This window comes from Thrips palmi, unplaced genomic scaffold (genome assembly GCF_012932325.1).
Source record: "Thrips palmi isolate BJ-2018 unplaced genomic scaffold, TpBJ-2018v1 HiC_scaffold_6, whole genome shotgun sequence".
NCBI classification, from domain to species: Eukaryota; Metazoa; Arthropoda; class Insecta; order Thysanoptera; family Thripidae; genus Thrips; species Thrips palmi.
The window spans coordinates 4,376,845-4,398,144 of NW_023144633.1; the positions used below are offsets into that span (position 1 = coordinate 4,376,845).

A 21,300-nucleotide genomic window follows, 5' to 3' on the forward strand; every position below is an offset into this window, starting at 1 on the left:
ATTCCTTTTCAGGCCGTGAATTTTCTTCTGTTAGAAGTAAAATGTGAACGGTGTCTGTCTGGAGCTCTCCTCATTCATGTTTTAACTGTACTTGAAAAATTTATTGCAAAATTTCATGCTAGAGATGAAAAACCATCTCTCAAGTCTTGTCTCTCCAAACAGTACTGAAAAATTCAGAGATGAGAATACTGAAGTCATGCACAGACCATTCTGTGACTCTGTTGGGTCTCACTTAACGACATCCAAACCAAATTTGTGCTGTACGGTCTATTCTTGCTACCGTGACATGCGCGTTGTCTATCTGATAAGCAAGATCTCCCTTGAAAAAGTGAGACACTCCTGTAATGTGCATATTTTGTGATTAGTACTGTGCATTGGTCTGTCAACCATGGAATCACGCATTCAGAAACGGGAACCTTGAACACACATACCATCTGTCCAGGTCATAGCATCATCAATCTCATTTGGTGCTCTTTTCCAACTATTGGAAATGCGCTTGGGATATCCAGGGTCCATTCGGGATGTGGTTGTGTTGTAACGCCAAAACTCAGAACCCCTGCATTTACATCCAATAGATGTTGTAAATAAGGTAAAGTAAATACGAAAGTCAGTAGCATTAAAAATAACTACCTGAAGAAATAAGTCGCTTTGTTTTTAGCCCATATCATTACTGCATCAATGCGGTCAATAGAACTAGGGAGTCCCAACCGAGTTATAGATTGTGGGCTATTTTCTACAAAATTCACACCGTTATACACCCAGTATCTAGGCCCTGAAAAAATACCAAACCCGTTTTAACTCACATTCATAAAATTTAGTAAAATTGGATTGCATATTCTTTGAGAAGGGGTAATCAATAAAATTTTGAGGAGCCGGCTGTATTGTACCTGAGAAAAGCACGATGTTGCCGTCGTCGCGCTGGTAGACGGCATCCAACTTGGTGACTTGCTCGGGCAGGTCGCGGAACATGCGTCGCAGCGGCACTGGGTAGCCCTGCATCACCTCGCCGCGCTGGCGGAAGCGCCACAAGTACTGCGCCCCGCCAAGCACAAGCGGACCACGAAGCAGTTCGAGATCAGTTTGGGTGGCGCACAGTGGGCCAGAAGACCGGCGAGAGGCGGCCAAAACTCCAGACGCGTTTTGAGCTCCAGTGTCGCTAAGTGGCACTCGAACCGATGGTGTGACACCCCATCAATAATTTGCTCTCCGGGCAAAGGTATCCTTTGGTGTGGGTCACTCGGACGGTTCGAGTCCTGTGTAGCGACTCCGTGGCTCAAAACGCGTTTTGATTACTAGCCGCCTGCGTCGGTCTTCAGGCGTGGCGTGTACTCGGTCAAACAAACGACCACGGGAAGAATAGAGTGCTGACCTGGCCTTTGAAGGCGAACAGCTCTCCTCGGAGCTGGGCTACGGCGTCGTAGTGCCCCTCGCAGAGGTCCGGGATCACGTTGTTCTCCTCGCTGTCCCCGTTGCCACTGGCGCCGTGGCTCCCAGCGTGACCACTGCCGCCGTGGCCGCTACCGCCACCGGCGTGGCCGCCGTGGCTACCACCATGGCCGCTACCGTGGCTGCTACCATGACCGCTACCATGGCCATGGCTGTGTCCTCCACCGTGGCCGCCGTGGCCGCCGCCGCCCCCGGGCCCCGCGTCCGAAGGCCCGACCGGTCCTGCCGGCCCGGGCGGGATGCCGTGCTTGTGGTCGTGCTTCTTGTGCTCCTCCACTGTCTCGTCGTCGCCGTGGTACGTCGGCGCGCTGGTCGGAGGCGGCGGCCTGTGCGGCGGCGGGCGCGACGGTGGCGGCGAAGGTGGCCGTCGAGGCCTTGGTGTGGTGGTGGTCGTCGTCGTGGGTCTGGGCCTGCAGCACATCGTGAGGACCCAGTTCGTGTAACAGAGAGCCAAGGTACTACTAGCAGGCACGGGTCCAGGGGGGATCCCCCCCCCCCCCGGGTCCCCGAAGGCGGCGAAGTCGCCTGAAAGGTAGGCAACTAGTCGCACTTAGCCCCTGTAGGAAGGCAACTTTCGCAACATCGACCCCCCTGAACCCGTCTCTGGGTCCGCCCTTGGGTACTAGGCGACCGCTGCCACCGGGCTTACCGGGGCGGTGGCCGGGGCCTCCTTGTCGTGGTCGTCCTCGTCGTGGTCGTCCTCGGCGGGCGCGGCGTGGTGTTCGGCGGCGGTGGCGGCCTGTGGTTCTCCTCGTAGGTGGGAGTCTCGTTGTCCTCCTCCAGCTGCCGCTTAACTGCAAACACGAAAACTGCCCTGTTTTATACTGCCCCGGGCCCGCTCCACGCCCCCGCCCTCGAAAGACTGACCCATGACGCAAGGAGTCAGCGCACCGTGGCACAGTGGTCCAGAAGACCGGTGAAGGCGGTCAAAGCTGAATGGGACTCGAACCGTGCATGTGATCCCGCCAATGGATTCCTCGTTCCGAGAGAAACCTAGTGACGCGGTCACACGTTCGGTTTGAGTCCCATTAGTGACTCTGGAGCTCAAAACGCGTCAAGAGTTTTGGCCACCTTCACCCGTCTTCTGGCCCACTGTGCGAATCCAGTACTGGCCCAGAGGAGCCGACTGTCGTACTCACTGTACAGCTCGTACATGCCCAGGATGTCGTCCTGGCCCAGCTTGAAGGACTCGCTCTTGGACTGGTAGTAGGGGAACATGATGGACTCGGGGTCCGGGGAGTGGCCCAGGCCGAGGCTGTGGCCCATCTCGTGCACCGCCACCAGGAACAAGTCCACCGCGCCTGCAGACCACAGTGGGAGTCATTTGGAGAGCCCGCACAGTGGGCCAGAAGACCGGTGGGGGCGGACAAAACTCTAGACGCGTTTTAAACTCTAGGGTCGCTAAACAGGACTCGACCCGAACGTGTGACCCCACCAATGGATTCCTCGTTCGGAAAGCAATCCATTGGTGTGGTCACACGTTCGGTTCGAGTCCCATTTAGCGACCGTGGAGCTCGAAGTGCGTCTTGAGTTTTGTCCGCCTCCACCGGTCTTCTGGCCCACTGTGGCCCGTCAACGATGCGCGTTGAGTCGTGTCCAGTGACAAAAGAACCCGCTTGTAACAAAACAAACCGGGGTTCATCGGGTTCTTCCCGGCGATAACCTGCCGGCAGCAGGCGGGCCAGCCCGGCCGGCACGTGGTGCACTCTAGTGTAGGCGATACGGCAGGAGTCCCGAGAAAAATGAACGTGTCACGGGGAACGCGTCGTGACGTAAACATGACGTCAGACCGACCCGTCCGACGGAAAGGACTCGGAAAGACGGCCCGTCCACAGTGGGCCAGAAGACCGGTGGAGGCGGCCAAAACTCTAGACGCGTTTTGAGCTGCAAAGTCGCTAAACAGGGCTTGAACCGAACGTGTGACCCCACCAATGGATTCCTCGTTCGGAGGGCAATCCATTGGTGGAGTCACACATTCGATTCGAGTCCCATTTAGCGACGCTGGAGCTCAAAACGCGTCTAGAGTTTTGGCCGCCTCCGCCGGTCTTCTGGCCCACTATGCGGTCCCGGGGGGACTCGGCAGACTCATTCCGTCACTCTGTCTCTCTCGCACCAGTAAGAAACGCTCCATAAGTGCGAGGGAGACGGAGCGACGCCCGACTCACCGTTGTACAGCTCCGTGGCGTTCGGGTCGGCGGCCCACTGCTCGTCGTCGTCGAAGTGGATGTCCCCGCCGTAGGTGGCCATCTCGTAGGGGTAGAAGGCGTGCGCCAGGATGCCGCCCGGGCCGTCGAACGGGAACCTGCACAATCACTAATCAGTCAGCGAACCTACGCGCAGCACAGCGAGGCAAGGCGGAGCGCGCAGTGGGCCGGAACACTGGTGGAGGCGGTCGAAACTCCAGACGCGTTTTGATCTCCAGAGTCGCTAAATGGGACTCGAAACGAACGTGTGACCTCACCAATGGATTGCTCTGCGAACGAGGAGGAATCCATTGGTGGGGTTATATGCTCGGTTCGAGTTGTGTTTAGCGACTCTGGAGCTCAAAACGCGTCTAGAGTTTTGGCCGCCGGCGCCGGTCTTCTGGCCCATTGCGGAGCGGGAGCGCCTGCGAGAGTCAGGGTAGGCAGGCCCGCACGGCAGCCGGGTTCGACGGGACGGCCTACCCTGCAGCCTGCAGGCGCTCGGCCCGACTCCTTCCCATTTCACTTGACGGGTCCTATTTCAATTCGGCTGGCCTTATCAGAGTCCACATTACCAGTCGCCGTGGTTGCCCCGGCCGAAGGCGATAGTGATGTCCGCCTCGCTGGGCTGCGCGGCCCGGGTGAAGCGAAGCCTGCCGTACGCGCTCCACGCGTCGAAGGCCCTCACCATCAAGGCGTTGACGCCGTCCTCGCCGATCTTGGGCGTCCAGTTGGCGATGCTGCACCAGAGATGAGACGCAGGGGAAAGACGAGTGTGCGTGGTGCAGGGGCGAGCAAAGCCTGCGCGAGGCCTCTAGACTGACTCCGAGAGTCGTTTTCGTCGCTCTGTCTCGCACCTACACGGGACGCGCTATACGCTACAAACCTAACTGTCTACTGAGTACACACTTACAAACGCATGCTTGGCCAAGTACACACTTATAAATGCATGCTTGCAAGTACACACTTACAAACGCATGCTTGACGCCGTCGTATAACTCCATGCGCCAAGCATGCGTTTATAAGTGTGTACTTGCAAGCATGCATTTGTAAGTGTGTACTTGCAAGCATGCATTTGTAAGTGTGTACTCAGTAGACAGTTAGGTTTGTAGTGTAGGTGCGAGAGAGACAGAGCGACGAAAACGACTCTCGGAATGAGTCTGCTTCGCGAGGCCGGTGCGAGGCCTGCGATAGGCGCCGCAAGACTACTTACTAGTACTTGAGGTGGCGTCGCTTCCAGCCCTTGGAGGCCACCACGAAGCGCTTGTGCCTGTGCGTGGTGTGGCCGCGCGCCTCCGGAGCGTGCCGCACCACGTCGGGGCAGCCGCACCGCCTCGCCTTCATCAACTGCGCCAGCAAGGACGAGCAAGTTGAAAACAACGGACTCGATGAGGGCCGGAGCACAGTGGGCCAGAAGACCGGTGGAGGCGGTCAAAATCCCGAACGCGTTTTGAGCTCCAGAGTCGCTAAATGGGGCTCGAACCGAACGTGTGACCCCACCAACGGAATGCTTTCCGAACGAGGAACCCATGGTCACACGTTCGATTCGAATCCTGCTCAGCGACTTTGGAGCTCAAACCGCGTCTCGAGTTTTGGCCGCCTCCGCCGGTCTTCTGGCCCACTGTGCGGCGCTACACTCACCTTGTCCGTGGCCTCGTCGATGACGCCGGTCTGCGGGATGGCGCCGAACTTCTGCACCAGCTTGATGGCCGTCACCACCGCCTCCTCCGTGTACAGCGTCTCCGAGTCGGGCCGGCCCTGCTCCAGGTAGCCGAAGCGGCGCATGAATGACAACTGACGAAGCACAACGAGCGTGACCAGAGGAAAGGCAAAGACAGTGTACCATGGTGGTGGTGTTGGTGGTGCCGAACCGGTCGCCCACGTCGACGGCGTCCCAGCCGGGCGGTCGAGCGCCCTCCAAGTAGCCAAACTGCCGGAGGAAGGAGATCTGCGGGCGCCAGAAGGACTTCGGGTAGTTCCAAGTGAACAGCGGCCAGCCACCGTACGTCCCACCAACCGACGCAACTACCACCACCAACACCACCACCCACCCGCCACACCACCAACACCACCACTCAGCACCAGCACCAACCACCACCACCCTTCACCACCACCATCACTTCCCAACCAGCATAAGCTGAAAATTATAACCGGCCAGGGTAGGAATGCGATGTACCTAGTCATGGCCGCCCCCCCTTCAAAATTCTCAGAATGTTGTCTATTTCTGGGTGGTTTTGGGGCTTTTGTTTTCAGCTGAATCTCGATAATTTTGAGGTGTGAAAAAACATATTAGGCGTAATAGTTGGGTCACAGAGTTTGAGAGTGCATCAGTGGCGTGCCTTGAAGGTACGAAAATTCCATCACATTCCCCTGTAAGAAGACAGAAAGCATGGCCTACCCCCTCCCCCCTTCAAAATTTCTGCGCACGCTCTCAAACTCTGTGACCCGACTATTACGCCTAACATGTTCTTTTACACCTCAAAATTATCGAGATTCAGAACAAAAGCCCCCAAACCACCCAGAAATAGGCAACATTCTGAGAATTCAGACTAATAGGCTACTTTTGTGCATACTATTACGCTCGATTTTACGAACCCTGTGACCCGACCATTACGCGAGTACATTCCCCTTCGGTCAAGTGTGATTGTCCCTAGAGCCTGGTAAATCGGCCGCGGTTGTAACAGTGCAGTTTCTTTCTCATTTCGAACCGCAATGTTACGGTACCCCCCACACGTGTTGGGATTTTCATTTTCGGGTCGCGTCATGGTACCGCGAATTCGCCCAGGCGGCCAGACCAGACCGCGCCTCCGAAAAGGACGTTGGAAACGGAAACACTCGCTCGCCCCTTCACTCGGCCACACACACACCAACACACACTTACACACGCTCGCACCTCAAAGGATCGGCCGAGCGGAGGAGAAAGAGATGCATGGAGTGTTCCAAGAAGGCCCGGTCCGGTCCTGCCCTCAAACTCGCTTCGGCAGCCTGTTGCAGGCAGTCTGTCTCTCTCGCGCCTATGCCGGACAGCCCACGAGAGAGAGGGAGAGAGAGAGAGAGAGAGAGAGAGAGAGAGAGAGAGAGAGAGAGAGAGAGAGAGAGAGACGCGAAAAATTGTCGGCGACCTGCCACAATGGGCCGTCTCCGGGAATAACAAGCAGTGCATCACCCCGGCCCGTCTCGGCGGTTTCGCCAGGGCTGCCTTCCTGTCATCGAGGATTCAGCAGGCAGGTTCCGAGACCCACGTCGTCGCTCGCTCTGTCTCTCTCGCACTCATGGGCCATCGCTTGTCGGCGCGAGAGAGACAGAGCGGCGGAAACGACCCTCTGAATCAGTCTGCAGTCTCTCGGATTCCCCGCCGCAACACGGCACCGCGCACCGCGCACTGCAGTAACTCACTCGACGCACCTCTCCCTCCCGTCTCGCAGTGAACCAGAAGACCGGTGCAGGCGGCCAAAACTCTAGACGCGTTTCGAGCTCCAGAGTCGCTGAACAGGACTCGAATCGAACGTGTGACCCCACCAATGGATTCCTCGTTCGAAGAGCAATCCATTGGTGGGGTCACACGTCCCATTCGGTGACTCTGGGGCTCTAAACGCGTCTAGAGTTTTGTCCACCTCCAACGGTCTTCTGGCCCACTGTGCGTCCGCGCCAAACTCGAAACTCGAAACTCTTCGAGAAATGGCAGCGCGACTCGGGAAGGACCAGGACATAGATCGGCGTCGAATCGACTGTTTTGTCACCGCGACGACCTGGAGCGAGGGCCCTAAGGCCGTCAGGTCGGCGTCAGCACGTCCGCGACGGGAAACTGCCGGGCCGGGCCGGGAGAACCCTACACCGCCGCACTCGTTTGCGTTTTCAGCAGTCGCGCTGGGGCGCGATCGGTATCGCCGTTTCGCCGAACGACGGTTCGAATACTGACTTTTCACTTTTGTTCTTTTTTCGTGTTTTCTTTTTGTTGTTATTTCGGGTGGCGCGTGGAGTGGCCGGCGGTCTGTGACCCGGAAATGCGACGCCCGGCCCGCCACACCAGTGAATTCGCAAGCAGTACTCGAAGCAGTACCGCACAGTTGGGCCAGAAGACCGAGGCAGGCGGCCAAAACGGTAGACGCGTTTTTGAGCTGCAGAGTCGCTAAACAGGACTCGAACCGATCGTGTGACCCCACCGATGGATTCCTCCTTCGCCGAGCATTCCAATGGTGGGGGTCACACGTTCGGTTCGAGTCCCATTTAGCGACTCTGGAGCTCAAAACGCGTCTTGAGTTTTGGCTGCCGGCACCCATACTCTGGCCCGCAGTGCGCCGCCCGGCCGCCACAGGCCGCCACCACCACGACCCCTTCACCGTGAGGCACTTCGCGAGGGGCTCCGCGATCCTCATTGCGCCCCATTTACCGAAGCAGGGAGACGCGGTGCCTCGCTGGCGCCGGGCCAACGAACGCCCCGCGACTTCGCGTCTTAGCGCGCGGGCCAGCCGCGGTTTCCGGTTCCGAAAGGGTCGTCCGGCAGTCGCGGCCCCGCCCCGCCCCACCCCACAGTGGGCCAGAAGACCGGTGGAGGCGGACAAAACTCAAGACGCGTTTTGAGTTCCGGCGTCGTTAAATGAGACTCGAACCGAACGTGTGACCCCACCAATGGATTGCTCTCTGAACGAGGAATCCATCGGTGGGGTCACACGTTCGGTTCGAGGCCTGATTAGCGACTCTGGAGCTCAAAACGCGTTTAGAGTTTTGTCCGCCTCCACCGGTCTTCTGACCCAATGTGCGCCCCGCCCCGCCCCGTCCGGCCAGTGATACTGACCTAGGTGTTTATCAGCGAGCCTTGGCGATGCGTGGCGCGAGGCGCGCGAGGCCTCGTGTGTCATTCAACCGGATGCGTGCCATCAGGGCCGCGCCGCCGTGCCGTTCCGCGATGCCGTTGATATCGGGCGATACTATTTCGCACCCTCCCCCTCCCCTCCCCCTCCCTTCCTCCTTTCCCCCTTCCCCGCCAACCGCCGCCATCGCCGGCGTGGCGTGTGGCCGGCCAAACCGCGCCGGCGAAAACGAAAACGCAACGCGCACGCTGACCGCTCGTAAAAGGCGGCGCGCACGTGCATGCCGCGGCTGCAGGCTGCTTCCGGAGAGAGTCGCTGTCTCTCTCGCTCCCCGCGGCAAGCCGCACGCACATGGGCCAGAAGACCGGTGGAGGCGGACAAAACTCTAGACGCGTTTTGAGCTCCAGAGTTGCTAAACAGGACTCGAACCGAACGTGTGACCCCACCAATGGATTGCTCTCCGGACGAGGAATCCATTGGTGGGGTCACACGTCCGTTTCGAGGCCTGTTTAGCGACTCTGGAGCTCAAAACGCGTCTAGAGTTTTGTCCGCCTCCACCGGTCTTCTGGCCCACTGTGGCACGCCCCGCGAGCGCGACGGAGACAGCGATGCGCTTCGGACCGCTGCCGACGGCGGCGACCTGACGCGCGCGCGTGTCGGGGGTGAGTTACTAGTGTGCGACCGGCGGGCTGCTTCCGGACTGCCGCTCTGTCTCTCTCGTACTCGTAGGGTGTCCCGTGGGGGTGCGAGAGAGACAGGCGACGACAAGCACCACGCGCGGGGATTGCGCTCTGCAAGCTCGCGACAGGTTGATCGTCAACGAGGCACGGTAAAGTCTTCCCTGCCCTGCTACTTTGCGCCACCGCGACGACTGACACGGATCTATGACTATTCGTCCCCGACTGATTTGTCCCCACGCTATTTTGTCCCCAGCTGTTTTGTCCTCACACATTTCGTCCCTATTTATTTGTCCCCGGCGAAATTTTGTCCCCGGTTCCAACCCCGCATTTCTTGTCCTCACTTGTCGACCGCACTCGTCCCCACCCGCAATGGGAGAGGGGGTATGCACGCCGAAAAAATTGGCTATACTCCCGGCTGCGCGGGCTATACTCCCGGCTGCGCGGGCTGCACTTGCCTTCAACAATGGGACTCGGTCTCCGAAGCTTTCCTTAGAAACAAGTTCGGCCACAAACAATTTTCAAAATTCAAAATTATGAGTGACCAGCGCATCAACCAGCGACTGCAGCGCCTGGCCGAGTCCTATGGGCAGTTCAAGGAGGAGGGCCGAGTCCTGGAGTATCTCCGCGCCTGCGGCCACAATAATGTTGGCCACTAAATTCTGGTAACAGTTACTAACACCCCCCCCCCCCATACTAAATTCATAGTGGGGACGAAACGTCACTGAGGACAAAATAAATCGGGGACGAATTTTTTGAGGACATTTTATCCGAGGACAGATTAACTGGGGACGAATTGTCGCGGGGACATATTTTCAAGGGACGAGTGTTCGTGTCACCGACTGACACTCGCACGCACGCACACGCACGTGCACACACACACACACACACACACGTGCACACACATACACACACACTCGCAGAGCGGAGAGGGTGGGGCACAGGGCACCCACATACGCTTCGGCCGAGAGGCACAATTGTCAGTCTGCCAAGGTGTCCGAAGGTGCCGCGGCACTACTATATGGGTCATTGGAGGAGAGCCGAGCCTCGACCCTGCCCTCGCCGAGGCCTTTGCCGCCCTGTCTGCCGGCAGGGCCCCGCCGCTGGCGCCGTGTTGCACCCCGCACCCCGCCCAGAAAGAGTCAGACGCGTCCGAGGTTTTTCGCGGAAGTGAAAGTTGCAGGGACTTCCCTGCCTCACCAGTCATCTGCATGTCCGTCCAGCAGTGGAAGTATGCGCGGACCGGCGCGGCGCTCCGGTCGCCGACGCCAACGTCAACGCTCGCGTCGACGCGGCCACCCGTGGTCCAGAAGATCGGCGGAGGCGGCCGAAACTCGAGGACGCGTTTTGAGCTCCAGAGTCGCTAAACAGGACTCGAACCGAACGTGTGACCCCACCAAAGGATTGCTCTTCGAACGAGGAATCCATTGGTGGGGTCACACGTAGCGACTCTATGGAGCTCAAAACGCGACTAGAGTTTTGGCCGCCTCCACCGGTCTTCTGGCCCACTGTGCGCCCGGTGCTCTGCTACCCTGCACTGCTCCCCCAGCCGTCCCCGCTCCGCCACCGCACCGCCGCCACCGGCTAGGGAGGGAAGAGCACTTACAGTACTCACCGCGTTCGTCGAGGGGATGGAGTTGGCCTTGGGGGCGGCGGCGGCGGCCGGCACGCAGGCCGCCAAGCAGGCCGCCAGGACGACGACGGCGGCCCACAGCTGCCGGTGGCACCGTCCTCCGGAGGGCCCGGGCGGCGCCGAGGCAGCCAAGGCCATGGCCGTCGAGACGGTCGAGTCCAGCGCGGCGCGCACGTTACTCGAGAGAGCGTCCCCGGCAGTGGCAGTGGCGCTGGCAGTGGCGCAGGCAGTGGCGCATGGCCCCAGGGAAGACCGGACTGTCGCGGCGGCTGCAGGCTAGGCCAGGCAGCAGGCCAGGCTGGCAGGTCAATCGTTGTTAACTGTTATCGCCCCGCTCGGCTTGCGGCTGCTTGCTGCTTGCGGCGCGCCGCGCATCGGGTTTGTTCTGGCGTTGCCGCGCGTTGCCGCTGCGCGCGCTGCGTCGTCGGCGTCTTCGAGTCTCGGCGGCCGGCTGTGTCGACATCGATGTCCAGCCTTCAGGACGAGGCGCACTGTTTACTGCTCCCGACACGGCCTCGTCGTTCCCTCGACGGGCCGCCGCCGCTGCATGCCCCGTCGCCGAGCTCCGCGTCGTGGTGGTCGTCGTCGTGATCCTGGCCGTGGCAGCCGCGCGTCGCGCCGCGGGGCGGCTCTGATCGGAGGGGCCTTGCGTCGGGACTGCGACTGACTGAGGGGCCCGCGCCGCTCACCGCACGCCGCGTCTGAGTCCGACTCGACCCGCTAACCCGCTCGCTCAGCCCACCCAGCCTGCCCAGCCTCCCGACCCCGGTGCCCCACCGCCCCCCGCCGCCCCCCGCGACCCGCGTAGTCAAAGTCAAAACGCGTGCGCACGGCGTAGACGTAGTGGGCGCGGAGGCCGGCGCGGCGGCGGTTCGTTGTCAGATGAAATTAGCGAGCTGCTTCTCCTGTAGGCTGATGCAGGGCGGCCGTCGGTCTGCGACAGACCGTCTGTCTCTGTCGCACTGGTGGAGCGCCCCAGGAGCCCGAGAGGGAGACGACCTTCCCTCTCGAAAACAGTATGGCTACGGCGACGACGACGGCATTGTTTTAAAGCACTGGATCTAGTGGATGTAACGCGATGTATAAAGTGCAATGCGATGTTGAATTAGAGTCCTTAATGCCGGCATTAAGGACTCTGACTCTATGTTGAATATGTTGAATTGGAGTCCTTAGGACTCTATGTTGAATCAACTGGGTGCACAATTTTGCATACTTATCGAGCTAGTCTCCTTTCCGGAGGACCATTCAAACTGCAATAGCAATATGATTGCCGCGCCCGCCGCTGCCGCTACCGCCACTGCAACAGGGACAGTGGTTCGCAACCAACTGACACTTAAGGCATAAACTGTTTTTGCTCATCCATGGCACGCTGGATGATAATGTACATTACCAGCAGTCGATGATCTTGTCCAGGGCTCTGGAGGAATGATATTCTCTTCAGACAGCAGGTAAGACTTCTTTCATAGAAGTGATAATTATAATGTACTTGCAGAGCTTTTTTTAAAACTGTTTCTTCTTTCTTTCAGACCTACCCAGATGAGGAACATGGTATTGTGCAACTGCAAAAACACCTCTATCATACACTGGAGAACTTTTTAGGGGAGTGCTTTGCGGAAGTCTAGTCAGTGTGAATGAATGATTCTGTGTAAAAGTGTACCTGAGTGTACATATGTGATAAAAGTATAGATGTACAAACAATGAATAAATGTGAAGAGATGTTTTAAGTAATTTCATTTCCCCTCCAGATGAACAAATAATCTTTCAAGACTAGTGGTTAGTAAATTATAATTCACAATGATTTAAAAAAAGGAAAAAGACATTATTAAATACAAAATAGGATAACATTTTCATGAATTTTCAGTCTCTTTGTACCTGAAAAAGAGAAAAGAAATTATAAAAACAAACACTAATAACATGCATTGTAGCAGAAACAATAATGCTTCAGATACATACTTGCACTTTGTGCATGTATAGAAGACAGTTTGTCCTTCATCTGCTGAACGCAATTGCAATGTGGCATAGGACATAGTTTCATTTTTGCAAGCTGGGCATCGTCTCTCCACAACCGGGCCTTCAGGTTCCTCACTTGAAAATGACTTTTTCTTCTTCTTCTTCGAGTAAGAATCTGCTGTTGGTCTCGTGTTAAATTGGATAGTATAAGTAGATTCCATTTTTCCAAATACTGCAAAGGAAAAGAACGTAAGCGCTATAAATCAAAACAATCACATAAAATTCTACAAGGACAAGACGCTCCTTTGTTCTTAAGAAGAAACAACGAAAATTATAATTAAAGTTCTACAGTAATTTGAAGAATAGACCACAAACCACCCTCCAAACTAGAAACTCATGACTACGGAAAGCAAGCATGAATTTAAAGGTTATCTTACCTTCAGGGCTGAATACATGTTTACAAGTGTAACACGTCACACCACCAATTCCTTGAAGTAAGGGTAACACTGAACCACAATCGGGGCAGAATCCCTCATGACTTTTAAAGATAGACGACATTATTGCCTTTAGAAATTACACGAAAAAATAACAGTCAACACTCAACACTCCTTGAACAACATGATGCGAGGTGCGAATAGTGTAATGAATGCAGATAATGGGTTTGACTACTATTTGCAGTACACAGTGCTTACACGACGAGGAAAATTGCCGTCGTCTACCGGATATTTCAATTATTTTCCCGAATTTTGTGTTGTGGGCGTGGATTTTACACTTTACTGGAGAATTCTGGTATAAGCAGTCTTCCCTAAAATGTGGGCAGATACTTTACTGATAGTATTCATATCAGTTTGTACGGCACTTTTAGGAGAAGGTAAGTAAATTTAGGTTAAAGCTTCGTCAACATTTCAAAAATTAAAGGGAAATTACAAAATTGGCTTCAGATTTTCGTGTTGAACAAACATCTGGTTGAAATTTTTAAATGTTACGCATGTGACTGAATTTTTTAAATGAATTTCCAGGTTTAACATGGCTGATGGTTTATCGCACAGAAAAGTACCAAAAACTGAAGTCTGAGGTGGAGCGTCAAAGCAAAAGACGTGAGTAATGCTTTTTTACCCCTTTTGTCCCATAATCCTTAGCAACACATGAAAGTGAACTTCACTTGATAGTTAATTTGTCACCCTTATGGATATAAATTGTTCTAACGTTATTCTTTATTTTTTCTGCCAGTGGAGAAGATGAAAGAAGCTCATGGAGAATCTTCTTTAGACAAACAACAGAAGAAGAAAATGGATAGAGAGGAAGAGAGACTGAAGCAAAATAATAGAGATCTATCCTTGGTTAAGATGAAATCTATGTTTGCCATTGGTTTTGCATTCACAGCACTTTTGAGCATGTTTAACAACATGTAAGTTTTCATTGAATCATAAACTTAATGTTGATTACTTTAGGATAGATTAACATGTTTATTTTCATTCTAGATTCGATGGTCGTGTTGTTGCTAGACTGCCTTTCTTGCCCATATCCTGGATCCAAGGACTGTCCCACCGCAATTTGCCAGGGGATGATTATTATGACTGCTCCTTCATTTTCCTCTACATCCTTTGCACTATGTCTATTCGTCAGGTAACTGAGTGGATTTAGTATTAATTACACACAAATCATACCTTTATCAAATTTTGTAATTGTGAATTTCTTTGCAGAACACTCAGAAGATACTTGGATTTGCTCCTTCACGTACAGCCACGAAACAAAGTGGGATTTTTGGGACAAATCCACAACCCTATAAATAAACTTTAATTTTGTTACTGTTTTTTTTTTTCTTTTTTTAAGAAAGGTTTTATTTGTATACAGAGTGCTGTTCATGTTCATTAAAAATTTAATCAAAGTTCAATGTTTTTGCTAGCTTCTATAGCAACTCATAAGAAAAGAAAAAGACATTTATACTTAAGACACAAGGGAAAAAAAAAAGAAAACTTCAAAACATATGTACACTTAGACAAATACACAAACGTTAGTCCAAAGAACAAAAAGAATTTTCACAGAGATACAGGTGTTCTTATTTAACATACTTTTCCATGAATTTTCTATGGAAGTCTGATCGCAGAGAGTCGTTGATGAACTGCTCTTTCTTCTTGTCAGGTTCAGAACGGGCACAGTTCTTGAACACAACATCGTCATCCCACCGGCGCTTCACCTATGAAAATGAAAGGATAGACTAAGATTTCTCCAAAACAAGGCAGTCAACTGAGACACAAGCAAACGATAAACCACAATAAAATGATTTATAATAAATTGCAGAGAGAAACTTACCTTAAGATCCCCTTTAGATGCTTGGGCTGAATAATTTAAAAGGGGGTTTCCACTTAAAACATTTTCCATTCGAATCCGCTCCTCTTCCTGTCGCTTCTCAACTTCCTGCAAAGCAAAGAAAAGATACTGTCAGATATTGCACAGGGAAAATTGAGTGAAGCATGTTTGAATGCCCTCTCACCTTTCTGGCCTGATCAGAAGCACGCTCCTTTTTAATGCGATTTAATTCTGCCAGAAGAGCTGCGGTGTCGTCATCACTGTCATCGTCACTGCTGTCTTCTGATTCCAATGGGTCATCTGCATCTAGTGAAGCAGCTGGTGCTTGGTCAAGTCTGGGTCGCTTTCTGAAACACACAGCAAGCCTTGGTAGGAAAAAAGCCACACATGAGAGAAAAGACCACAAGAGACTTGAACTTTTTCTTACGTCGCATCACGCTGTTCAATGGCTGGGCGTCGGGTCTTGTCCTTTTCCTTCTCCTTCTCGCGTTCGCGCTCTTCGAGCTCCTTACGGAAATCGCGCACCCTCAATTCCTCGGAAGTTCCTTGCCCATGTTCTCTGCAAAATAGAACCAAAGAGTGCTGAAGAGTCCACCAGATCGAGGTTATGTGCTACGTTAATGAAGGCATGGAATACTGAGAACATTCAGACCCCAGTCCAGGAACCACAAGGTAGACAATATTTCCAATAGAATGAATCAAAATTATTAATGAACGTACCTGTATTTTAATTTGGTGTGACCAGGAAGATCTCTGCTAGAGTACTGCTTGGAGAGAGCACTAAGATCTTTCTCACCCCTACCAGATCCTCCCCTGGCTGTGTCGAAGGTGGGTCGTGCTGCTGTAGTCATTCTGAAGAGTGAAGATCCTGTTCAATAGCGAAATTCCTGTTGGAATTGCAGGAATTTCACAAGTAAACAACACGAAACGTGCGCAGAAGAAATGTCACAATAACAGATGCTCTTTTGTCTTCACTGACTCGTCTTCCTTAAGCACCACCAACCTAGCAAAGTTAATTCAACTTCCTTTCAGCCCTGCGCCAAGCTTTAAGCTTTCCTAGTTTGCGTAAAAACTACCTCTGACTAAAATTTTTCATTTTTAAATATTTTCTCTTTTTCCTTGCAGTCAACCTTCTCTTAAAAGACAAAACTTTGATGTGCCGTTTTATGTTTTTTGTTGCGGTGTGTTGTTGGAGCGAATTGTCTGCTCCCGCTAAAACTTTCAAACTGCCTTGCGACATAGGTAGCCGTCAAAAGGCGTGTTCACCTCATTGTTTCAAAGGGAATAAATACAGAACGCACTTTTCAAATGCTTTATTCTAAAAAAATTAAATTATAACAATGTGCAACGACTTATTAATATAAAGTAAAATTAAATAACGATGTTGTGGCGACTAGATGCATGTGTAAACCTATATGAGTGTGCACCCCATGAGCATGAGCTACCGTCAAAGAGAAGCGTCTCGCAGGACGCTTCGACCTTCAACCCTCGTCACCAAACTTGGCACTTGTGCACGGGGTTCATGGGGGAGCCGACGGGGCACTTGAAATCCGAAGCGAACTCCTCCGTGTTGCTCACAGCGCCGTTGACGCGGTGGACGCCCGGCAGGTGAGAGCTGCAATGAAAAACGATTTCATTTAAGATTTAAGTAGATATATGTTTACACTGTTAAAATTGAAGTGAAGTCGAAGCTGACCAAAATGCTTGAAAAGGTCGTAAAAGTACGCTTCTGTTACCAGTGTGCTTCTATTTACGGAAATCTTACTTGGTCCGTAGCTGGAGGTTGAGGTCTTTGTGCGTCTCCTTGGAGCACCACGCCGAGGCGAACGACACCCAGAACATCTGCCGCGGCTTGAGCGTGACGGTGCGCGGCTTGTCGTCGTCCAGCACCTTGACGGTGGTGCGGGGCTCGGTGCCGTGCCGCGCAGTGTAGCGCATGTACGCGCGGTACGCCAGCTTGAGCGCCGCGTTGTCCGCGATGTTCTCGCTCTGCGTCAGGATCCCGTTCACCTGTGGCAGCACACTACCTTCGTACCTTCGATGCCAGGTGGCCACTCAACTTGAACTTGAAATCGGTGCGACACTCACCGTGACGTTGATGTTCGGGTCCTTCATGCTGCTGTACTGGTCGACGATGCAACGGACCTTCTCGTCGAACAGCTTCTTCGTCTCCACGTCCCACCAGTTGGCCAGCAGCCCGTTCATGTCGAAGAGGCCGCCCTGCAAGAGTCACCGCCTCTTAGAAACCTCGGGGTGTTGATGATGTCCAGACACTCGTTTCGCCGCCCCGTCTCTGGCGTTGAGTGCGACAGAGACAGAGCGACGACGCGGCTCTTCGGGACGGCTGGGCAAGGCGCTGCAGCGCGCTGGCCCGGTGGTGGCCTCACCGTTTCATCGAAGGCGTGCGACACCTCGTGCCCGATGGCGAACCCGATGCCGCCGTAGTTCATGTACTGCGGCCGGTCTTTCTGGAAGAAGGCGCCCTGCATCAGGCCGGCGGGAATGCCTGCAAGTTGCAAGCTGTGAGTCCGCTAGCCGTCGTTTTCTCTGCACTGGTACGCATTGCATAGCTCTCCTACTCAGACTGTTGTCGCTGTGCAGGAAAAAGGCGTTGACGATGTCGGCTATGCCGGAGATGAATGACCAGTGGTACTTCTGGACCTTCGTTCGATACTTGGCCATGGACCTGTCAAACCTTCGCTTTTCGACGGCCAGCGTGTTGCCCAGCAGGTCGTTGGGCTGGACCTCCAACTGGAAAACATTGTGAACAGTGTATTATCAGTGGTTTTACCTTCAGACACCGAAGTCAGCTCAGGCGCGGATCAAGGGGGAGGGGCGGGGGAGGAGAGGCCGCCTGAAAGGCAGGAAAAAAGTCGCACTTCGCCCCTGTAAGTGGGCAACTTTTTGCGATCATCGCCGCTCCTCCTATCCGTCCTTGAGTCAGCTAGCTTTTTAAGAAGGAACCCTACCTTTTCGTAGAATTGGTCCAGCAGCGTGTCGTTGAGCAGTTCTTGCGGGTAGGCCACGTTGTAACGCATCACCTCGGCCTTCATCATGGCAGCGCGCCTTGCGGACAGAAAACAAGACAGTCATTCAAAATTGCCACCCAAAAAACATGAAGGCACTCAGATAGGACCGTGAGGGAGGGGACTTACCGCGTCTTCGGGTCCATCCAGTCCACGGAGTCGAGCAGGCGGTGCATCTCCTTGCTGATGTCCTGCACCATCTCGACGGTCTTGTTGCGCGCCTCCTCGGACGAGTGCCTGCGCACGTACATGGCCGAGGTGGCCATCCGCATGCCAATCTGCACGGCCTTGACGCACTCCTCCCAGCGCGCCATTTTCCGCTTGACGCCGATGCTCCGGGCCTTCTCGTTCAGCACGTCCATCACGGTGTTCTCCAGCACGCGCCACACTAGGTAGTTGGCCAGCACCCTGCAGGCCGCGACATCAACATGAACGTGAACACGATGCAGATTTCAAGCAGCAGTCCTTGCCAAATGCTCATGTAAGTGTGTGTTGGAGACGTTTGTAGCCTGAAAGACTCGCCTTTTCGGAGTGGCCTCCATGATCTTGCCCAGCGCGGCCATGAACACGACGTCCACGACGACGACGCTCTCGTCCTCGGTGACGTTGGCGCCCGGGGGCAGCATGTGCTTGGTGTAGTTGAGCCACGACACGTACGGGTAAATCTCCTGCAGCCTGGACAGGGGCATCTCGGTCAGCCCCAGCGTCAGGTTGCGGCGGTCCTCCAGGGACATGGTGCACTGTTACAATTAAAATAATTTTCCGCAGTTATTGGCCGAGGGGATAAACATGTAATAGTGGCCTAATAGCCGAAATTTTCCTAACTTAATCTACAGTTTGGTAGTTTTGGACTGTTTATCTGCTGAACCCCGATAATTTTCAGGCGTAAGAGCGTTTTAGAGTTGGGCCACAGGGATAGAGAGCGCACGCACACCCGTGCACACCCCTTTCGGGTTATGCAGTGTAACGTTGTCGGTCTGCTCACCAAGTTCAAGGTGATCTCCAGGGTGGCGACCTTCTCGGTCTCCTCCTGCAACAGTGAGAGTTTGTTGGTGTTGACGAGATCGGCGACCTCGGGCCGCAGCATCTTGGCCGTCTCCAGCAGCTCGTACAGGTACTCCTGCACGTGCATCGTCCTGGTCACGTTGTCCAGCCCCACGAGGTCCAGGTTGAACTCGGGGGGCTCCACCTGCAGGCAAAGAGAACCGCGTGGACGTTGGGCACCTGGGTCTACGGACACAGGAGTCTAGAGGCTCACTTGGTATCGCTACCGGATTTCCGGTATCTCGCTACGCACGAGCCCAGGCTGTACCTCCAGGTCGGCAACTTCAACGCAGGGGCCCCCAGCCCCTCGCGGAGTCACTGCAAAACTCACCTTCAACGCGTGCCGCGCCGTGTTGTTGATGTCGATCTCCACGCCATAGGCGAAAATGAAGTCGTCGTACAGGCCCATCTCCATCAACTTGAAGCTCATGTTCTGCCAGTCGAACTCGCTGTCATCCCAGGCGTCGCTCTCCAGAATCGGCCACGACGGCACTCCCAGAGTGGCCAGTATTTTCTTCGCGGGTTCGACGCCGAGCTCTTCCAAACGCGCTGCGATACAAAATGTTTTCACTTTCTGATTTTTCTTGTACGCCATACGGCGCCGTACCCAAAATCTGAGCCGCCTCTCTCACTCACTCGTGTTCATGCATGACTGGTACAGGGTCTTGGCCTTGCCGAAGGCGGCGGGCTCGCCCGGGCCTGGCGCCTCCGCCAGCAGCTCCCGAAGCTGTTCGCGCAGCACGTCCTCCAGCTGCGAGACCACGCTCACGGTGCCCTTGTTGGGCGGCAGCGGCGTGTCCCTCACGTACCGGCCGCACGCGAACTGGTAGAAGTCGTCGCAGGGGTTGATGGACAGGTTCATGGCCCGCGCCAAGCTCGCCACTGTAAGCCGGATAGGCAAGCCGCCGAAGAGTCACCCTCGTAGTTGGCAGGTGGAGGTTCGACACAGATGTACGGTGGGGTTGTTTTGCCTACTTTTGGCAGTACTGCAGTGTTGCTTTGAAGCCTACCTGTGCGGTTGCATCCCTCCGTCAAGCACTCCTCGTCCTGGACGCTCGAGACAGTGGTCGCCTCCGCCGACTCTGTCAAAACAAGACGATTACGTATAAAGAGTTGTTATCCAGACCTAATCAACTACGGCCTTGCCATCGCGACAGTGCTCCCTGACAGCGCTCCACTGACAGCACCACCCCACTGAAAGCGCTCCCCTGACAGTGATCCATTGACTGCGTGCTCTACTAACAGCGCCCTACTGACAGCGTGCTCCACTGTCAGCGTGCTCCACTGACAGCGTGCTCCACTGACGGCGTTCCCTCCACTGGGCAGGGAATTCCCTCTCCACGGCCAAAGGCGCGAGTCGTGACGCGCGCCGATTCGGCAGACGTGGTGTTGACACACCAAATTTTAATCTGATAGGCCGCGTATCTTCCATACACACTGTTGACGACGCCACTGCAAAACCCCGCGCGGCCACGTGCGCGCGTGTTTGTTTGCGTGTGTGTGGAGCGGTCCGGGTAGTAGTTTACTGGAAGGACCAAACCGGCCGCCCCCTTCTCGAAGCCACCCTACCTGACGACGGTCGCGCGCTCGAGGGGCTCAGGGAGACGCACAGCAGCGCGAGCAGGCCGACGCAGGCGGTCCGCGGCCACGACATGCTGGCCACCATCCTGACCGGCAGGCGACTCGGAGGGCGGTCCGGAAGGTCCGCGGCGCGACGATCCGTTTTCCGCGATCTGAACGAGGGGCTTGCGAGCCTTGCGGCGCCGTGGTCTTCTCGCCGACTACTTGAAGGGGCCCGCCAAGACGCCAAGGCCTGCAAGGCCCGCCGCGCCAGACTCATTCCGAGAGTCGTTCTCGTCGCTCTGTCTCTCTCGCACCCATGGGGCGTCCTGCACAGCCGCGAGAGAGACGGTGCGACGAAAACGACTCTCGGAATCAGTCTGCAGGGCAGGGCGCGAGCCGCGAGGGTGACCGCGCGGCCTCCGGAGGTCAAGGAGCAGCGAGATAAACGGACGGACAGACGGACAGCCCGACGTAGTGATACTGTAATGTATACACACGCACCGATCCGAGGGCCCGGCCGGGGGGCACCCTCCCCCTCTCTTCCCATTTCCCTTTCCCGCCCCCTGGTTGAGTTGGGTGAAGAGGAGTTTGAAACGCCCGCCAACACACGGCTAGCGCCGCTAGCGCTACCAGTGGCGACATGTGGAACTTTCCACA

The 21,300-nt window shown here is 54.8% G+C and overlaps 5 protein-coding genes and 1 long non-coding RNA gene across 8 annotated transcripts; 2 read left to right on the plus strand and 4 right to left on the minus strand.

The window, feature by feature from the left end:
* Nucleotides 1-79: 79 nt before the first annotated feature.
* LOC117652101 (matrix metalloproteinase-17-like) lies at nt 80-11,404 on the minus strand. Of its 3 annotated transcripts, none has more exons than XM_034396776.1 (13): nt 10,733-11,404; nt 5,473-5,577; nt 5,271-5,387; nt 4,843-4,976; nt 4,205-4,369; nt 3,612-3,748; nt 2,586-2,747; nt 2,096-2,240; nt 1,370-1,856; nt 888-1,032; nt 631-772; nt 432-556; nt 80-339 (listed from the first exon to the last, which is right to left on the minus strand). In XM_034396776.1, exons 1-13 carry the CDS (start codon nt 10,886-10,888, stop codon nt 233-235), a joined length of 2,127 nt encoding a protein of 708 aa, XP_034252667.1. In that variant the 5' UTR covers nt 10,889-11,404; the 3' UTR covers nt 80-232. The 3 variants fall into 3 exon arrangements, with proteins under 3 accessions (XP_034252667.1, XP_034252666.1, XP_034252668.1); XM_034396775.1 differs by having other exon boundaries at nt 10,724-11,404; XM_034396777.1 differs by lacking the exon at nt 5,473-5,577 and having other exon boundaries at nt 5,271-5,423; nt 10,733-11,403.
* A 187-nt stretch (nt 11,405-11,591) lies between these two features.
* LOC117652106 lies at nt 11,592-12,470 on the plus strand. The gene is made up of 2 exons (XR_004588141.1): nt 11,592-12,198; nt 12,277-12,470. It is a non-coding gene; the product is annotated as an uncharacterized LOC117652106 (long non-coding RNA).
* A 120-nt stretch (nt 12,471-12,590) lies between these two features.
* Nucleotides 12,591-13,352, minus strand: LOC117651734 (DNA-directed RNA polymerase I subunit RPA12-like). The gene is made up of 3 exons (XM_034396040.1): nt 13,138-13,352; nt 12,704-12,932; nt 12,591-12,622 (listed from the first exon to the last, which is right to left on the minus strand). Exons 1-3 carry the CDS (start codon nt 13,256-13,258, stop codon nt 12,598-12,600), a joined length of 375 nt encoding a protein of 124 aa, XP_034251931.1. The 5' UTR covers nt 13,259-13,352; the 3' UTR covers nt 12,591-12,597.
* Nucleotides 13,353-13,364: 12 nt separating this feature from the next.
* LOC117651733 (calcium load-activated calcium channel) lies at nt 13,365-14,594 on the plus strand. The gene is made up of 5 exons (XM_034396039.1): nt 13,365-13,571; nt 13,720-13,797; nt 13,931-14,108; nt 14,182-14,326; nt 14,404-14,594. Exons 1-5 carry the CDS (start codon nt 13,511-13,513, stop codon nt 14,491-14,493), a joined length of 552 nt encoding a protein of 183 aa, XP_034251930.1. The 5' UTR covers nt 13,365-13,510; the 3' UTR covers nt 14,494-14,594.
* Nucleotides 14,562-15,994, minus strand: LOC117651732 (protein CWC15 homolog). The gene is made up of 5 exons (XM_034396038.1): nt 15,731-15,994; nt 15,438-15,569; nt 15,195-15,357; nt 15,014-15,118; nt 14,562-14,897 (listed from the first exon to the last, which is right to left on the minus strand). The coding sequence occupies exons 1-5, from the start codon at nt 15,859-15,861 to the stop codon at nt 14,760-14,762; spliced, it is 669 nt and encodes a 222-aa protein (XP_034251929.1). The 5' UTR covers nt 15,862-15,994; the 3' UTR covers nt 14,562-14,759.
* Nucleotides 15,995-16,308: 314 nt separating this feature from the next.
* On the minus strand, nt 16,309-20,862 carry LOC117651731 (neprilysin-2-like). Its single transcript, XM_034396037.1, has 13 exons — nt 20,650-20,862; nt 20,091-20,162; nt 19,717-19,962; nt 19,412-19,629; nt 19,022-19,225; nt 18,559-18,776; nt 18,166-18,444; nt 17,980-18,076; nt 17,590-17,761; nt 17,398-17,516; nt 17,099-17,230; nt 16,776-17,020; nt 16,309-16,625 (listed from the first exon to the last, which is right to left on the minus strand). The coding sequence occupies exons 1-13, from the start codon at nt 20,744-20,746 to the stop codon at nt 16,502-16,504; spliced, it is 2,223 nt and encodes a 740-aa protein (XP_034251928.1). The 5' UTR covers nt 20,747-20,862; the 3' UTR covers nt 16,309-16,501.
* Nucleotides 20,863-21,300: the final 438 nt, after the last annotated feature.

What these genes read in the sequence shown, in the direction of transcription:
- LOC117652101 (XM_034396775.1), bottom strand. Translation starts at nt 10,888, where the DNA reads ATGGCCTTGGCTGCCTCGGCGCCGCCCGGGCCCTCCGGAGGACGGTGC. An exon ending in AGGCCCCGGCCACCGCCCCG is followed by an intron (nt 1,857 to 2,095) that starts GTAAGCCCGGTG and finishes GATGTGCTGCAG; the next exon opens with GCCCAGACCCACGACGACGA. An exon ending in CAACATCGTGCTTTTCTCAG is followed by an intron (nt 773 to 887) that starts GTACAATACAGC and finishes GTATTTTTTCAG; the next exon opens with GGCCTAGATACTGGGTGTAT.
- LOC117651734 (XM_034396040.1), bottom strand. Translation starts at nt 13,258, where the DNA reads ATGTCGTCTATCTTTAAAAGTCATGAGGGATTCTGCCCCGATTGTGGT. An exon ending in ACATGTATTCAGCCCTGAAG is followed by an intron (nt 12,933 to 13,137) that starts GTAAGATAACCT and finishes TTTCCTTTGCAG; the next exon opens with TATTTGGAAAAATGGAATCT. An exon ending in TATACATGCACAAAGTGCAA is followed by an intron (nt 12,623 to 12,703) that starts GTATGTATCTGA and finishes TCTCTTTTTCAG; the next exon opens with GTACAAAGAGACTGAAAATT.
- LOC117651733 (XM_034396039.1), top strand. Translation starts at nt 13,511, where the DNA reads ATGTGGGCAGATACTTTACTGATAGTATTCATATCAGTTTGTACGGCA. An exon ending in TACGGCACTTTTAGGAGAAG is followed by an intron (nt 13,572 to 13,719) that starts GTAAGTAAATTT and finishes ATGAATTTCCAG; the next exon opens with GTTTAACATGGCTGATGGTT. An exon ending in GCACTATGTCTATTCGTCAG is followed by an intron (nt 14,327 to 14,403) that starts GTAACTGAGTGG and finishes ATTTCTTTGCAG; the next exon opens with AACACTCAGAAGATACTTGG.
- LOC117651732 (XM_034396038.1), bottom strand. Translation starts at nt 15,861, where the DNA reads ATGACTACAGCAGCACGACCCACCTTCGACACAGCCAGGGGAGGATCT. An exon ending in CACACCAAATTAAAATACAG is followed by an intron (nt 15,570 to 15,730) that starts GTACGTTCATTA and finishes TCTATTTTGCAG; the next exon opens with AGAACATGGGCAAGGAACTT. An exon ending in CATCTAAAGGGGATCTTAAG is followed by an intron (nt 14,898 to 15,013) that starts GTAAGTTTCTCT and finishes TCATTTTCATAG; the next exon opens with GTGAAGCGCCGGTGGGATGA.
- LOC117651731 (XM_034396037.1), bottom strand. Translation starts at nt 20,746, where the DNA reads ATGGTGGCCAGCATGTCGTGGCCGCGGACCGCCTGCGTCGGCCTGCTC. An exon ending in GAGCGCGCGACCGTCGTCAG is followed by an intron (nt 20,163 to 20,649) that starts GTAGGGTGGCTT and finishes TTGTTTTGACAG; the next exon opens with AGTCGGCGGAGGCGACCACT. An exon ending in CGCACGCCTTCGATGAAACG is followed by an intron (nt 17,231 to 17,397) that starts GTGAGGCCACCA and finishes TGACTCTTGCAG; the next exon opens with GGCGGCCTCTTCGACATGAA.